General features: G+C 35.9%; 1 protein-coding gene across 1 annotated transcript in view; it reads left to right on the forward strand.

The window, feature by feature from the left end:
• Window positions 1–16855, forward strand: part of LOC145689383 (BRISC complex subunit Abraxas 2-like) — a 48885-nt gene that overhangs the window by 5573 nt on the left and 26457 nt on the right. The window contains exon 2 of the mRNA XM_081763539.1: window positions 16183–16273. Within this exon, the coding sequence (XP_081619665.1) occupies window positions 16183–16273 (91 nt within the window). The remainder of the gene's footprint in view (window positions 1–16182; window positions 16274–16855) is intronic.

Consider the following 16855-nt stretch of genomic DNA (forward strand, 5'->3'; position numbering starts at 1 on the left):
GAAAAATGACCATTCTCGTCTCATTTTCGAGACTAGAATCGAGACGAATCGATAAGTTCCACGAGTCTGGCGGGCAACTCTAGTTTATCCCAGTCTTAGCTCTCAAACTCTGTCTTATTGATACATGAATCATAACATAAAATCATAAGTTGATAGAATGATTGTACGAACACAGTGTAGAACATTTATCATTTTTATAAAGATACGCAAGTCTTAAGCCTATACTCCAATGATAAATATGGTTTGAGGTTTTTTTTTTTTTTTTCATTCCCTTCATGAACCTCTCGTTACGCTTAAGGATTTTGGTAACTTCTAGATGAAATTAAGACAAGTGAATATTGTTTCACAGTTGAAACTATGTAATACTTCCAAATCATCCGAATACAATACTTAAAACTTCGAAGTAGTCGGCTATATCTACAACTACTGGATGTAATAGAGGAATAATATGAAAGAAAGAACCTGTTCCTGAGTCCATATATATAAAACAGTTCTCGCTATTCCTTACTGTTTCTGATCAGTGGCGAAATGTTGAAACCAAAAATCGTTAATTTGGATCATTTCCAGTTTGAATACAGGATTAAGGAAGGGTATACTGTAGAACTATTCTTGGGACGCTGAATAGATTGCAAAAGAAGTGCTTCTCAATATCTTTTCCAGTTCTTGCTCTATGAAAATCAGTATTGAAACCAGAAGTACTATAGATTGAACTACTTCCGGTTTCGATAGATTGCAGGTTGTGATTATATATATAAATAATACTCCTGAGACCATGAATCGATTGCAGAATAATGTTCCTTGGTGTCTATTACTATTTTTGTTCTATGGCGATAAACATTGAAACCCGAAATAATTATTTTTAATTACTTCTGGTTTGAATAGAGGGTTAATGGAGAAGACAGGACCTGTTTCTGGGGTGCTGAATCGATTGCAAAATCCGCATCTCGATATCTCCTATTGTTTTGGCTGTGATAACTGACGACAGACGAACGGACGGACAAACCCGTTCTTTAAGACTTCCGACACATGCATAGCATAGTTTGAAAATCTAAAAAAATCAGGTCATAAATTTTGTATGTGAATTTACAAAATGAAACGAGACGAGGACATCTTTTTCGATAATCGAAACTAGAGAAAAAAAAAAAATTCTTCGAAAAGAGAGACGAGATGTGACTTTCAAAATTTAGATAAGGAAACCCTATTCCTCGGTCGACTCGTGAACACCACTATATCAGACGTATTTATTATTATATTGGTAATAGTATTCGAACTGTGTTATACAATAGGCTTCAGTGTTTATCAAAATTGGAGAGTGCGTCTATTACAGTACGTTCTTTAGGTTTTGCTACAGTTAATAGTTACTATTTATATAACGCTTATATTCTATTGCTATAGTATTTAATCAGTGCTCAAGGTGGACGTTTATGCTTATTGTGTTACATTGCTCTAGTTTCCAGGAAAATGTTTACTTTATCTGAGTTACGGGAAAGTAAAAGAAAAGTGTGTTGTGAATTTAAAAAAAATGACCGAAAAAAAGGAAAAAAGGAAGGAAAAATAGTCACTGATCATCCCTTTCTTGACAATTTGAAAAGACATAAGGCAACGTCGTACAAGCATTGATGGATCGGTTTTGCCAGCGGGAGAGTTGTCCGCTGACGTTATTTGAGTGCTGTTTTGCGGTTTTTGGGGGAAAGGGACCATGCCTTTGAGTTTCTGAAACTGTATAAGAGGATAGTGAACAGAGTATACACAATTCCCGTCCGTATTTATAGCCGTTCTCGAAAAGACAAACTAAGGGGCAACTCGCGGGGTGCGGGGAACCAAAAGTTCCTCTTGAAGAAAGAAGAAGAAAAAAAATTCGCTTCGGCAGCCCCAGAGAGAAGTGTTTCCAACCTAAAGAAAAGTTAATTAAAATACAACAATTTACAAGTTAAATACACAGTTTACTAGATATAATATTACTAAACATATATATTGATTAATTATGTACACCTATAATTTAAGACCAGGCCTGGTATATTTAATAAATCTATTCCATATTAATTTAACAAGTTAAAATCTACATAGTATATATATATAAAAAAATTAAACCAGCAAGGTGCGCCTTGCAACCGCTAATACACTCAACATGGCGTAAAATTTGAAAATATCGCTGTCCAAGTGACAAACCATCAACAAATGTACTACAGCATAAATACCATGAAAAATGTAATATGAGGTTTTCTGAACGATGAGTTGACACTAAATTTCGTTTCAGATGCGTGTACTCATAGTTACTGATACCTCACATGATAAAATAAGACAAGAACAACAGTAGTCCAATACTTAAGTTCACATTACTGAAAAATGTTCCCTTCCGCACAGACGTCGATTTATTAAAGCGAGCACAATTCCTGTCATTACAAACAAGAAAAACCAATAAACGTCTACTTTATCATACGTCGCAAATAGCTTCAGCCTTGGACCACAACCATCACAGGTTTTCTCTGACTCGATTAAACTACGCAATGCTGCAAAACGATAACAATTAATATCCGAATCGTATAAAAACTTATTCAAAAAATACAGTTCAAATTATGTGTATCAAATTCATTAAACAGTTTTCAATCTCATTTGCTACCTATATTAGACATAAAACGAAAAATGAATTACGCGCTTCCACGTATTTCACAATCGCACAAACCTAACAGCTGACACACACCGACTACAAGCAGATAGAATAGAACAGGTGACATTGCCATAACAAACTGCTATATAACTGTAGATAGACACCTAGTGGAGAAGATATGAAGTACCACCAATCTGTCTTACAACCAAAGATATCGCACCAAAGGCACAAACAGTTCCACAAAGGACTGAGGCACAAACAGTTCCAGGAAGTGACTGAACCTATAAGTCACCAATTGAAGTCACTGTCCGAGTCAAAGAAAAATCTTGCTGTAAATATTACTCCGTCGCTTCCGCACGCTAATGGTCTTGTCTACACCCTGTTTCCCCTAAGTTCACGATAGATCACGAAGTTATCCCCTAGTTTCTCGTAAAAACCCCTTGTTCGATTTCTGGCGGGAGATTATGTGGTTCGGATTTCACGTTAAGTGTATGTTCACGTTTTATAGCCCCATTACCGAAAGGGACACGAAATGCTAATTCATTAATCCTCTAGTGCATTGTTTATGGCGTATACGTCTGTACACAGTTGGTAGGCAGGTGCCAAGAAAATTCGAGGGGATGAATTGTAACGTTTGAACACTTATTGGCAAATTTACTTTAGGTAAGGCATTGACAAGAACCGGTTCCCGCAGCAGTGTCTAAGAACGAATCAATTCATCGGAGCAGTGACCAAATCACTCACCACACCATCTGAGCAACCAGAACACACCGATCATGGGAGTAATGCACCTAAAAATACAGTTGCATTATTCCCATAACGGAATCCCTGTTAATATTGTCCACTCCTAAGGTAACAAACAGACTAGCAGGAGCAAACAGCGCCACGAATTATAAATACCAGAAACAAATCTAAACCACCCTAACCTAAATTAAAATACATAGTACTTCTACAGAATAACAAAAAAAAATAAAATAAAATAAATAAATAAATAAAATAAATAAATAAAAAAATAAAAATAAATAAATAAATAAATTAAAAAACGCCATTAATGATACAACAGTTGCGTATGACATGACAAAAAAAAAAAGTGCCATTCACCGAGAGAACCATCCGCACCAAATTTACGCCTCCACAAATACCAAGAAAAATGCAATATCAGGTTCTCAAACCTGGGGCAATCCAAATGGAATCTTCCAATTTCCAGGACAAAGATTGCTGACAAGTTTTATTTATTTATTTATTTATTTTTTAGCCGCGCAGGTTTTGCTTTTTAGCGGCCATTTTGTGTAGGCGCGTGTGCGTATTTTGCACTTTTCAGAGGATTCCGTTAAACGCTGTAACTTTTTAGGTTTTAGAGATAATGAGTTCAAAACCATATGAAAAATAATGGAATGAACATTCTGTGCTCTGTGGACGTTGTGACGTACTTTAGAACGTCGGGGAAAAAGCTCTGAACATTGATGTTGGAAACCTAAAAAATGACCGTTTTGGAATGTATATTTTGAAACGAAATAAATGAGACTCACCTTCAATTTTTTGTCTACATAGAGACTAATAGACAACGTCCCAAAGAAGTTTCATATCTGAGAACCATATACTTGATTTTTTGGAAACTTTTAAGCATTGCGAATTTTCGAAAATCGTGTATTTACACTATCAATTATCTCAGGAAGGACGAAAGTGAAAAATCCCAAATATGCACAAAATAGTCTATAGTACGGCAGTAACACGTGGATAAAATTGCATCACTGAGACTTAAGTAGTTTCTGAGTTGTAAGTTGTTGCAATGATGTGAAATTCGAAATTTGAACAGATGATCAGATTTTGTTTGATAGTATCTAAGGCATTCAATTTATCTATGTTTCATCAGAAGTGCAGTTAAACAGCAAGAAGTTCGAGATTTGCTACTTGCAAAAGAATTATCAATACCAAATCATATAGATTTGTACCTCTGACGCAAACGCAAATCAGATGTTATGAATTGTCACAACCAGATGAATTTACTGATTGCAGTGCTTAAGTACTTACAGAACATAGCATGTTGTCATTTGCACCTAATGATACTCTAGTCTGTATTTACGACGAGAAATGGCGGATTGGGAGAATCGAAGACATCAGTCAGGACAATCTTCATGTTCACTTTTTCCATCCCCATGGCTCAAGGACCTCTTTTAAACTACCTACGAATGACAAGGTGTGGGTGCCAGTCACTAAGGTTCTCCGGAAACTCACACCCACAAAGTTCACAATTCCTACAGGTCGTACTTTCAATATCAGTGCCAGACTCTGTACACAAATTAGTCAACTGTTTACCTCACTGATGTCTTTAACAGCAGCACTATAGGCAGAACGACGTTTTTTGTACAACATATGATTCATAAATTGTGCACATTTTACCAGTTTAACATTACTGTCGTGTTGTTTTGTCTTTTGCTACAAAGTTTATATCCACGCCTCATGACTCTTCATGATATTAAGTCCCAGTAAAGATAAAACTTAACTCAGAAACCACTCAAGTCTCAGTGATGCAATTTTACCCACTTGTTACTGCAAAACTATCGTGTATTATGTGCAGATTTCAGATTTTTCACTTCGTTCTTCCTGAGATATTTTGATGGTGAAAATACACGATTTTCGAAAATTCACAATGTTTAAAAATTTCCAAAAATCAAGTATATGGTTCTCAGATCTGAAACTTGTTTGGAATGTTGTCTATTATCTAGTCTCTATGTAGACAAAGAATTGAAGGTGAGTCTCATTTATTTCGTTTCAAAATGTACACTCATGTCCAAAATTATTGTCGCATGTCTATAAATATGTTGTTGTAGGAATATAATTTGATAACAAATTCGTCCTGTATTTCTGACAATGTTAGTATGTGTATAATCGGCAAAGACATGTATGTGACAAATTTCATGTCAAAAGAGCAGTGAATAAGAACTAGGACGAAAATAAAACTTTTTTGTCCATTTAGCAACATTTTGTTTTACTCATTCTAATTTTCGTATTTATAATTCTTTTCCTATGAAATTTACCACAAATATACATTTCTCGATTATACACATAGTATCAGTATTAAAAGTGCTCTGCAAAATCATTCTGAATTCATATTCTTACAGGAAGACAGTTATAGATATGCGACAATCATTTTGGACATGAGTGTACATTCCAAACGGACATTTTTAGGTTTCCAATATCAATGTTCAGAGCTTTTTTCCCCGACGTTCTAAAGTACGTCTCAATGTCCACAGAACACAGAATGTTATTCATTCCATTATCCTTCATAGGTTTTGGTTTGAACTCATTGTCTTTAAAACCTAAAAAGTTACAGCGTTTATCGGAATCCTCTGAAAAGTTCAAAATACGCTCAGGCGCCTATACAAAATGGCCGGTACGACAAAACCTGCGCGGCCAAAAAATAAATGAATACCCGTTTTCAATCCCAGAATATGGTACAAACTTAAATGAAAAATTAATCAAAAACCAAATTTTGTCAGCAACCATCATTAGTCGATTTCATTTGGATTGACCCACCTATGAGTAAATACCAATTTCCGTTTCAAATGGAATCACAAATTTTCAACATTTTTAGTATGAACACCACTAGAAGGATCAACAAGATTCAAAGGCTCATTAACAGTTAAATGCATCCATATTTCTTTCTCAAATGCATTATAACCTTTCCAGTGATCAGTTAACACAACAGACTGTGGATACTTGGCATAGCGTAACACATTCATTCAAAAAAATATCGTCACTGTCTCTGCAAATACTACCAACAATCCAAGTCTGTTTACGTCATACACGGGCGGCATTAAATTAACGTCTACCAAATAAAGGTTCATCGATTTCAACATGAAGATTCGATCCACCAATCAACACACTAGGTTCTTTCACCAGTTTCTAAACAAACTTCACGACAAAACGATAACCAATCGTACACAGTAGTAGTACTTAAAGTCCGCAAAGACGAACATTCATGATTCAAAAATTTATAATTGATCACACCGCAAACAAGAAAAATACAACAACAAAAGTACTTGACCAATACTTAAATTAACATTTCCATAAAAGGTACCGTAAACTTGATGTACCGCAAACACTTGCAATTATACATAAGTATATAGAACCATGAACAAGCATAGCGTTACAAACAGATAAGGTAAAATGATAAACAGGATTGCTGAAACAGTGAACATTTTCATTGTTAGATTAGAAGACATTACAGCCTTTGGACATTCAATTTTCAATCTATTGGAATACTTCTTTCCCTTTCTAACAGGGTTTGCCCAAGTGGGCCCAGCCCGAAAAAACCCACCGGATTTTTTCGGGTTGGACCCACCTGAAAAAACCCATCTTAAAACCCACCTGGATTTTTTACTTTTTTGCTAGTGTATTATTGGTACAACTAAGGTGATCACATTGAAAGTTATTTTTATCAGATTTTAAACTTTCTTTGGGCGAATTATATGCTTTCATGTTAAGATGTTAAGATAGACAACAATATTCAACATAAGACCTTTATAAAGCTCTAAATGCACTGAATGAATGAATAAATAAATTAAAAACCTCATCTTAGCTTGAGATTATTGTAGAACAAATTAATGTGCGGATTATGCTTATAGCCTATTTGAAGTAAAGTAAGCGATTGTGTATTTTAGAAAATACTTTCCGTGAATAGTGTGTTTTAACTGACTCGGCGCCGCCGAGGGACGTTATCCCTCATACGTTGACGGGTTTAAGGTCATAGGTGCCGGTACTAACAGTAAATATGTAAATACATTAGTAAAACTATTAGTATTATTTCTAACCTTTGATGGTAACAAAAGTATTAAGTAAAATTTGGTTTTCCAACAACAATTAAGTTCAGTCATTTGTTGCTAGCCTTCAAATAAGCATTCTGTAGAATCAACACTAGAAATAACGTAGAAATTCTTGTCAAAATTAAGAAGCTTAATGCTCGGAGCTCCGAAGACAACGTAACGCTTACTATTTCAAGTGCTGCATTCAAACTTCAGTATTAATGGAAGTTTCGATGTACAGTAAAGCAAGCTGCATTTTCAGGGAAAACCCGTCGTGAAAGAAGTGTACGTGAAATTCCCGCAATTGAACCCACAAAGCATCGAAAGTGAATACTTCAACAATAAATCTATTTATTTTACGCTGGAGGATATTTCATTTCATTTTAGACATTTTGAAACATTTACTTTATAAAATATAAATTATAGGCCTATTTTTGTTAATTGTTTTAAATTAATTTTCGGAAAAGAACGGTCTTGCAACAAGTGCCCGGGTAATTCCCGTAATTGAATGCGCAAAGCATCGAAAGTGAACTTCAACAATAAGACCATTTATTTTACGTTGAAAAATATTTAAGACATTTTGATGAATTATGTCTTTGTTTTAAATTAATATAGCTATTTGGTATTCATATTTGGCGAACGTCACCGAGGCTCCTAGGACGACTCGATCTACATTTGTTAATTTGTCTGCCTTTACCACACAGTGTTCAACTTTCGGTTTTTTAAATTTTCAGGATACAAAGCAGAGACACTAAATTTTCTGTATAGATTTTGGCAGCATACCAACGTAAAATTACAAAATGACGCGCTTTTTTTTTAAAAAAAAATAGCTGATATCCACTGGCGAAAATCCCGGGGGGCTGATGGGGACATATCCCTACAATCTTGGAACTGTCCTCCTCAATAATCCGATTGGAAATGTGTCTTTTAGGAAGAAATGTGATGATTTGTGTCCAACTCTCACAAAGAAAAGTGAGATGAAATTGACACCTCCCAGAATAAGCCTCAAATCTGACCGCCTCCCAATGTTGAAGACAACTCTGCTCCCCTACCCATGTTGTCCCGGAGTCCCACACAGGGGACATAAAATATGACGATATTATTATTGCTTTACAACTTTAAAATCAGACTGGCAACATTGAAAACTGTTTACAGGGAATGATCATATTTGGATCATCCCTTGTAAACAGTTTTCAATGTTACCGGTCGGATTTTAAAGTTATAAAGCAATAATAATGTCGCCATATTTTATGTCCCCTGTGGAGAGGCCTGGACCGACATGGGTAATCCTCCTCAGCATTGTTTTTCGCCTTCATAAATATTTTGTACATCGCATATATATATATATATATATATATATATATATATATATATATATATATATATATACCATCTTACCCGTCCCCCTAATGTTGAAGACATATTTGCGCCGCTGCTGATATCCACGCTACAAAGCGCAATTTTAGGTCTTCCAAGTTGAAATTTTCAAAGTAGAACCACGAGAGACTAAATTAGCTGTATATATTTTGGCGGCATAAAATTTCAAAATTGCCTCCATTTTTCAAAATAGCGGGTGTCCATGCTACAAGGTGCAATTTTCGAACTTGTTTAAGTTGATATTTTGAGGGTAGAAGCACAAAACATTCAAAATTTGCTGTATAGATTTTCTCGGCGATCCAATATAAAATTTCAAAATGGCGGCATTGTTTTCAAAAGAGCAGTGAATAGAAAGTTGTTGCAAGTTGTGACAATGACACTCATGAAATGTAAATCATATTTTAACATTTTTACCCCAAAGAGATTGAAATATTTCGAAAAAAACCAATAAAACCCGAAAATACCCGAAAAAACCCACATGGGCCCAGGTGAGTTGGGTTTTTTCAAAAATACCCGGGTTTTTTCAAACCCTGCTTTCTAAGAGCCAGGGATGGCAAAAACCATACTAAAAAAATTAAAAGTGGCAAAAGCCATGTCTTCTTAGAACTTTTTATTTAAATCTTTTTTTTGATTTAAATAGTACAACTTTATTTACACTGCATATGTATAGAAATGAGTTTGATCTTAACGGGGTTATGACTAGCGGGACCTAAAGTTTAAAGTGGGATGCGAGCCACTATTTGGTTTGCACCCGAGAGTAATTGTTCTCCACATGAACTCGAAGGCAGGATCCCTTAAGTACAAAAGTGACGAGTGTAATGACTCATCCACGGACGACATCTGTAGAAATTCACGTTGTACTGATTCTGCATACTTATAATACCTTAAGAGCCGCTATAGAGGAACTAAAAGATACCGTAGATGCGAGCTACTTGGACCCAATTTTGCAATAAATTCGTTCTTTCGGCCTGTTTTCATCCACGAAAACTCCGAAATTATTGTCATAACCCATATTAAGTTGAACTACAGGCTTTATTGTACATATCGAGTACAGTTTTAGTTACATATATTGAAAACAAAGCACAGGCGATTATTGTAAAAATTGGGTCCAAGTAATACTCGCGTTCGGGCTACTTGAACCCACCCCCATATTTTCCTACAGAAAACCATTGAAATCTGCTCTGAGACTAAGTAGGACGTAGGTGTTCCAAGAACAACATTTTTTATTTACTGCAAACCATAAAGAGAACATGTTAAGAGGTACTATCAAATATAAAGACTGTAATAACTGATTACGTTTTCTTCTACAGCTGCACGAGCCCATCTATATTATCAGAATCTAGTCGTTGACTGGAGGTGCAGTTTCTAAAATAACTTCACCCAATCTCGACTGGGAAGATTGTCTTAGAAAGCAATGACAGTTCTCCCATGTATGGCTAAATAGGACTTCACAATAAATCTGAAATCAAGTTAATTAACGAGGAATCCGAAATCACAAACTTTATCAAGATGACTAGCGAAGGCTAATTCTTCTTCTTCAGTGAATACTTTCAGATGGCCCGGATTCTGCCTTGACCTGTTCTTTAATCTTCTTTCTATGGTGGAACGACTAATCTTGAAGTGAGCTTCCGTTTCTTTTTGCGACATTTTCCCCGACTGAATTGCTGGTAAACATTCTTCAAGCTGTTATGAAAAATCAGCATATTTTCGACCTGCAGGCAATCTTGTATATTGATGGACAATTTTGTACCGGTATCCTTAAGGAAACAATGAAAAGTCCTTTCTTGTGTGACACGTGACAACAGACTTTTATTTTTCATTGTTAAAGATAACAAAGGATGGGGTGGGATAAAGATAACAAAAGATGTGGTGGGACAAAATATCAGTGTTTTCCAGGTCATATGTACACACTTCATAAATAATGCAATTACGCACATATCTTATTGTATATGAGAAAGTTTACCATGTCAGTTTCATTAGCCTATATGTAACTACTTAGGTGTTTACTTAGCATTGGTTTCACTTCCTTGCAAATAGTGTCCACACATAAAAGTTTGGCGGTCAATAAATACACGCTTTTCGTCAACGATGCTGCTCACCAATGCTGCTCAATCGTAGCCTACCACAGAACTAGTTTCAATGTGTGTACGTCTGCATTATGATCCCATCTAACAGATCTAACTCTGAACTCACTCATTATTGCATTGCATACGGGACTTTATACGAGTTTTTGGTATGGGTCCAAGTAGCCCGCAATTACGGTACATAATTACACAAGTGAAATCAATTACTGTACAGGGCCATGCTTATATACATTATTAAAGCAAATGAATAATGCCAAAAGACTACAGAGGACAGATGATTTAATTTAGTCGAAGTTACACAGAGTGAACAGCACATGACTGGACCATATCTCAACTCGGTATCTTTGGTTCCGTTCTGATGCATTAACCATTACCCTGCCCAGTCCGTTCCGTGAACATCCATACACCTTCTCTTTCTTCAAACCTGTGTTGTTTCACTCAGATCAAATTGTTTGTACCACAGCTTCCTGTTGTGCTTGGACAATCCGCTACCCATATTCAGAACACTTCTGACGGTTGTATTATTATTATATCTGTGAATGAAGTAATCAACCGATTTTTAACAAATTCTTCTGTAGGCGTGAGTTCAAATTCTAAGTGAAGGAACACCGTCTTGAAGAGTGAGAGGGTGTATGACTGTTTAAGGAGCAGATTTGGTATGATCGCATCAGCACGGCATACCGAAGACCCCGGGTTTAGGTCACGGTTACTTTTTTTCATTCACTTTTTTTTCACTGTTTCTGTATCATTGAATTCACACCTATAGAGAAATTGATTGTAAAAAGTGTGGTGTTTCCTCCATTCATTACTATTATTAGTCCAAGTTAGTTCACTGAGTCAGAAATACAGCGACTTAATTTTGATTGAATTTGCGTGTCAATAAATCAAGTGAATAAAGATAGAAACCATTTGAGTTCACTATTGCTGTACCATGCATATATATACATATACAGAAAATATTTTTTGGTTTTAATAAATCACTTACATTCATGTTTCCTGGGTTTGAAATATATGTGAAAGGATACAGATTGCTTGAGATATGTTGAAATGCCACCATGAATTTCACACGATTTGTGGCATTTTTGCTTTTACCCGGTAAATGTATTATTGTTAGTTTCAACTGTATTGTGTGTGTGAAGAAAGCACCTAGTTTAAATGCTTTAAACCAGCCAACTCTGCTGAAAACAGTACGTAAACAGACTAAAACTAAAGGCACTCGTAAATCGGGAAATGGGAACAGGGTTGTATTTTTCATAGTTAATGAAATTGAATCTAGAGAGCATATCCACGTTTTATACCTGCCATCTGATGTTAACATAAGTATTAACGTTCGTTTTTTATTTATTTATTTATTTATTTTTGTTTGACGTCCCACTTGCGTAGTATGTTACTTTAACTGAACCATATTTTAGTTCTAAAGCTAGTTATTAAGACTTTGATTATTATTTTTCAGTCAAAGAGTTCAAAAATTTTGCTTTTAATGATTTCTAAAATCATTATCGTGAATTCCGATGTTTCATATATATATATCTGTTTCATATATAGATGTTTGCTATCTGTTACTAACTGTTACATAAATACGTTGCTATGATTCTATATGTGATATTAATGATTTAGAGTACTTTATTATATCGTTAAATGTCGTCAAGTATAGTAGTCAATGACCTCACAGCAATTAGCTGACTAGATTCAATGTCACTAAATTTAAAATGATGACTTCTTCGCTAATAGAATCTATTGTTGTAATCTGAAAATAAGGTGTTCAGCTAACGTTACTCAGCCTCTGCGATGCTGGTAAAAATAATATCGAAGTGATGATTTTAATGCTCTTTTTCAATAGCCTCCGCTCTGTTGATTATTATCAGACCGGAGCGTGGATTGGTGACGTATATGTTTTGCCCGTCAAGTGCGTGATCACGAACTCACTTTTAGTGCTGAAAGTATTAATAACATGGTGTAGAATAACAAAAAGCATCAACTTGCATATAGAAACCTAAATATTTCTTCAATATCCAATTTTAGTCAACGTAATCTCATTTTGTAAATACTACGTGAAGTTGCTCTGATATCTGACAGAAGTTCTCAAAGTTACACGTATTATTTACTATTTACTATGAATAAAATACATTATATATATTCATAAATTCATAAAGTTCAGTACCTGTGTTAAATTCATAAAATATTAATGTGTATTTAACTTAAGTTCCTGGATCTATTTTCTTATTTGCTTACTCTAATTCTGCTTTATACTTGTTACATCTGTGTGGTTTGGAAAAATGTTTGTATATTTTCTTACGAAAAACGCCAAACTATGTGTATCTGTTATATCAAAGAGTGAATTCAAAATTTTGTTATGCCATGAAAGTATGAAAGATTAATAGATGGACTGTGTAGAAAAAATTCAGTATGGTATTTTATATTATTTCGAAATTTTTATTTGGTAAATGAAGCCTTTGATTTAACAAAAGAGACACTGACCAAAGCTTAAAACTTTATTTTAAATTAAGCTTTGGTCAGTGTCTCTTTTGTTAAAACAATTAATCCAAAGCCATGAATAGTCTTACTATCGAAGCCTTTGAATTTGATTTATGTGCGAATCATTGTTCTAATCATTACTTCTCTTTCAGCATTTGATTTGGCCCATGGTGATTACTTTTGGTTGGTACTTTACATCGTGTGTCATCTTTAGATTAAGATTTGATAGAGTTTCTGTTTCTACTATGCTAATGTTTCATTATTTCATTTTAAATATTCTGAATTTCATTCTGGTTGGATTTCATTCAAAACTATTTAACTTCATAGATAAAAATATGGAACTTAGAAGTACTAAGGTTTTTAATACGACAGTAACTATTAAATGATTCAACCATTAACCATTAAAAGATTAAATGATACATTAAGGACAGTGTTACTTATACTTTAGGAAGTGTGGTATTAAGTGTGACATTCACTGTTCACATGTTCCTTCTACGCGATGCGACTTGAGTGTGTGACACAAAATGTTAGCGTGTAACGGGGCCTTACGAAGACATTTAATTTGATACCTCGTATCATGATGCAAGCTGTTCTTGAATTCTGATGTCGCCTAGTGAACATGTCTTAAAAATGCAGTGCCATACAAACTTTTAGTTCCGTATTCGGAGCAGAGTTTTAGCTGCATGAGATATGAGACTAATACTTCCATAATCCTCACATCTCTTCGAATTCGATTTCTTAGCCATCGATATCATGATCGTCTTCAGGAAGTCTTTTGGCCACTCCTATTTCATATATTTCATTGCAGGGTAGGAACAATTCTTTCTTGCGCTTGTCTCCCTATTTTTAATGAATTTGATTGGTATATTATCTATCCTAGTTGCGTTTTCATTCCTAATCTCGGATATAGCCTTTTCAAACTCACCTCGAAGAATCCTAAACCCTTTATCATCCTCGCCTACTACATTTTCTGCTTTAGCATTTAGGCTATACGGTCTATCCCTACTCTTACATAAGTCTTCAACATATTCTTTCTACTTTCCTATGACTTCACTTCTCTCGCTGACTACCTTCCCATTTTTATTTTCTACTGTCATCGTAATTCCCTCTTGTAAACATGCAGGAATGGTAAAAAGAATATAAAAGGAAGAGTTTCTATATCTTCCTTTTTTTTTTTTTTTAATTATAGAATTCAGTCCAGAGAGGAGGAAATTTTGTTATTTGGTCTAGGAATTAATTCGTGCGGGTGGACAGGAGATGGCGCAACGAACGGAGCGTCCCACAGTTCCGTGTATCCACACATGTGTTGCAAACCCCTGTCATCGCGTATCGTTCGTAGTATAGGGCAGTGGATTAAAGCGTCAACAACACCAGTTTGTAGTTAAGTGAACATGGCGCAATTTGTGCCTGATAAAGTGTTTTTGCGGGGTGTCCTGCTGCATTACTTTAACATGCAGAAAAGTGCGACTGAAAGTCATCGTATTTTGGTGGAAGTGTATGGTGACCATGCTCTAGCTGAGCGAACGTGTCAGAAGTGGTTTGCACGGTTTAGAAGTGGTGATTTCGGCTTGGCAGACCAAGAGCGAGCTGGACAGCCAAAAAAATTTCAAGACTAAGAATTGACAGCATTGCTCGAGCAGGATTCGTGTCAAACGCAGGAACAACTTGCAGCAGCATTAGGCGTTGATCAAACAACAGTCTCCAAACGCTTGAAAGACAGAGACGTTGAAAGACGAAAAACCATTTGCGAATTGCTGCTTCAACGACAGAGCAGAAAGGGGTTTCTGCATCGAATTATTACGGGTGATGAGAAGTGGATCCATTACGAGAACCCTAAACGAAAAAAGGCCTGGGTGAAACCAGGTGAACCAGGTCCATCACAACCAAAACGAGATATTCACTGTGCAAAGGTTATGCTGTGCATATGGTGGGATATGAAAGGTGTGGTGTACTATGAGCTGCTGCAACCGGGTGAAACTATGAATGGAGAACGTTATCGACGACAATTAATGCGTTTGAAGCAAGCTCTGGCCAGAACACGACCAGAATGGGAAAACAGACATGATAAACTTATTGTTCAACATGATAACGCTCGCCCACATGTCGCAAAATCGGTCAAAACCTATTTAGAAAATGTCGGATGGGAAGTTTTACCCCACCCGCCGTATTCACCAGACGTTGCTCCTTCGGACTACTACTTGTTCGATTGCATGAACAACGATTTGATTGGACAGCGGTTTACTTCTTCAGAAGATATCGAAACATGGGTCTCTGACTGGATCGCTTCCAAGGATGAGGACTTCTTTCGCCACGGAATCCGTACATTGCCTGACAGATGGGCGAAAGTGGTGGCTAGCGATGGACAATATTTTTCTTAAGGTATTTATGTATTTTGTGTTTGTACTACAGCTTCAATGTGTGCGTACCAACCGCACGAATTAATTCCTAGACCAAATAATACACGTTTCTTTTCAACCTGTGCGTATAAGGTACGAAATTTATATATGCGGTATAGAGGGAATGTATATGAAAAATGTCTGTCACGGTAGTACGCAAAGGTAATGGAGCGAAACAACTTTATTAATATTTGTGAGAAACAACGTGACCATATGTAAATAACATGAGAAATCTGGACGCTGGAGTGGCAGGAACTCAAATCCCAATCTCTTACTTGTATTATGCACCTTTGACGCTTAAAAGCGTTTCCAAGATATGAAATAGTGAATGCAAGTTTATATTTTGGATGTCATGTATGGTGCTTTTTATATCTGGGATTAAATAAATAGTTGCAAAATTTATTGATTGTGATTATAATGTTGTGTTGCTTTTGCAGGAGGGCTTCCTTCTTGGAGATGTCATTAGTCAAGTGAAGGACACTATCAGTGATTCTCAAATGTGCGGAGAAAAGACTGAAACCGTTATATGTAAGTATGCATGCATATTTTACTCGAGAGTTTTCCAGTTATAATAATTGTTTTGTTGTGCACAATACCGGCGCAGTAATGAGCTCGGATCAACATGAAATGCATTTATTTAAAACAGAATCTATTCAGTGTGATACACATAACTATTAATGATATACATATAAATTGTCTGCTAGAAACTTAACGAACGCGATAGTAGAATAATATAGTTGGGGCGAATTGTGGCGGGAAAGGTGGTGGTGGGTCTTCGGAAGGCAACGCGAGGCACGTCTGTGGATCGCACCTAGACTGAACCATTGTTCGACTTCACAGTGCTATTTTGAATGGAGCAGCGAGACTCGGAAATCGGGTTCAGAGGCCATGATCACGATAAATGATGTTTACAGGATGCTTTTTCGCTAGCACAAAATGTTTCGGGAGGGCGGAAAGAAGGTTGACGACACGTAACGCCCTAGACATCCGTCAACGATGTATTGCAACGTAAACGTGCAAAACGTGAGAGACATGATCAATTCCGATCGACCCCTGAATGTCAGACTGTTAGCAGAAAAGTGGAATATTCCGAAAACCACAGTGCATTGC

Source organism: Thermobia domestica, chromosome 1 (assembly GCF_964235325.1).
Source record: "Thermobia domestica chromosome 1, izTheDome1.hap1.1, whole genome shotgun sequence".
NCBI classification, from domain to species: Eukaryota; Metazoa; Arthropoda; class Insecta; order Zygentoma; family Lepismatidae; genus Thermobia; species Thermobia domestica.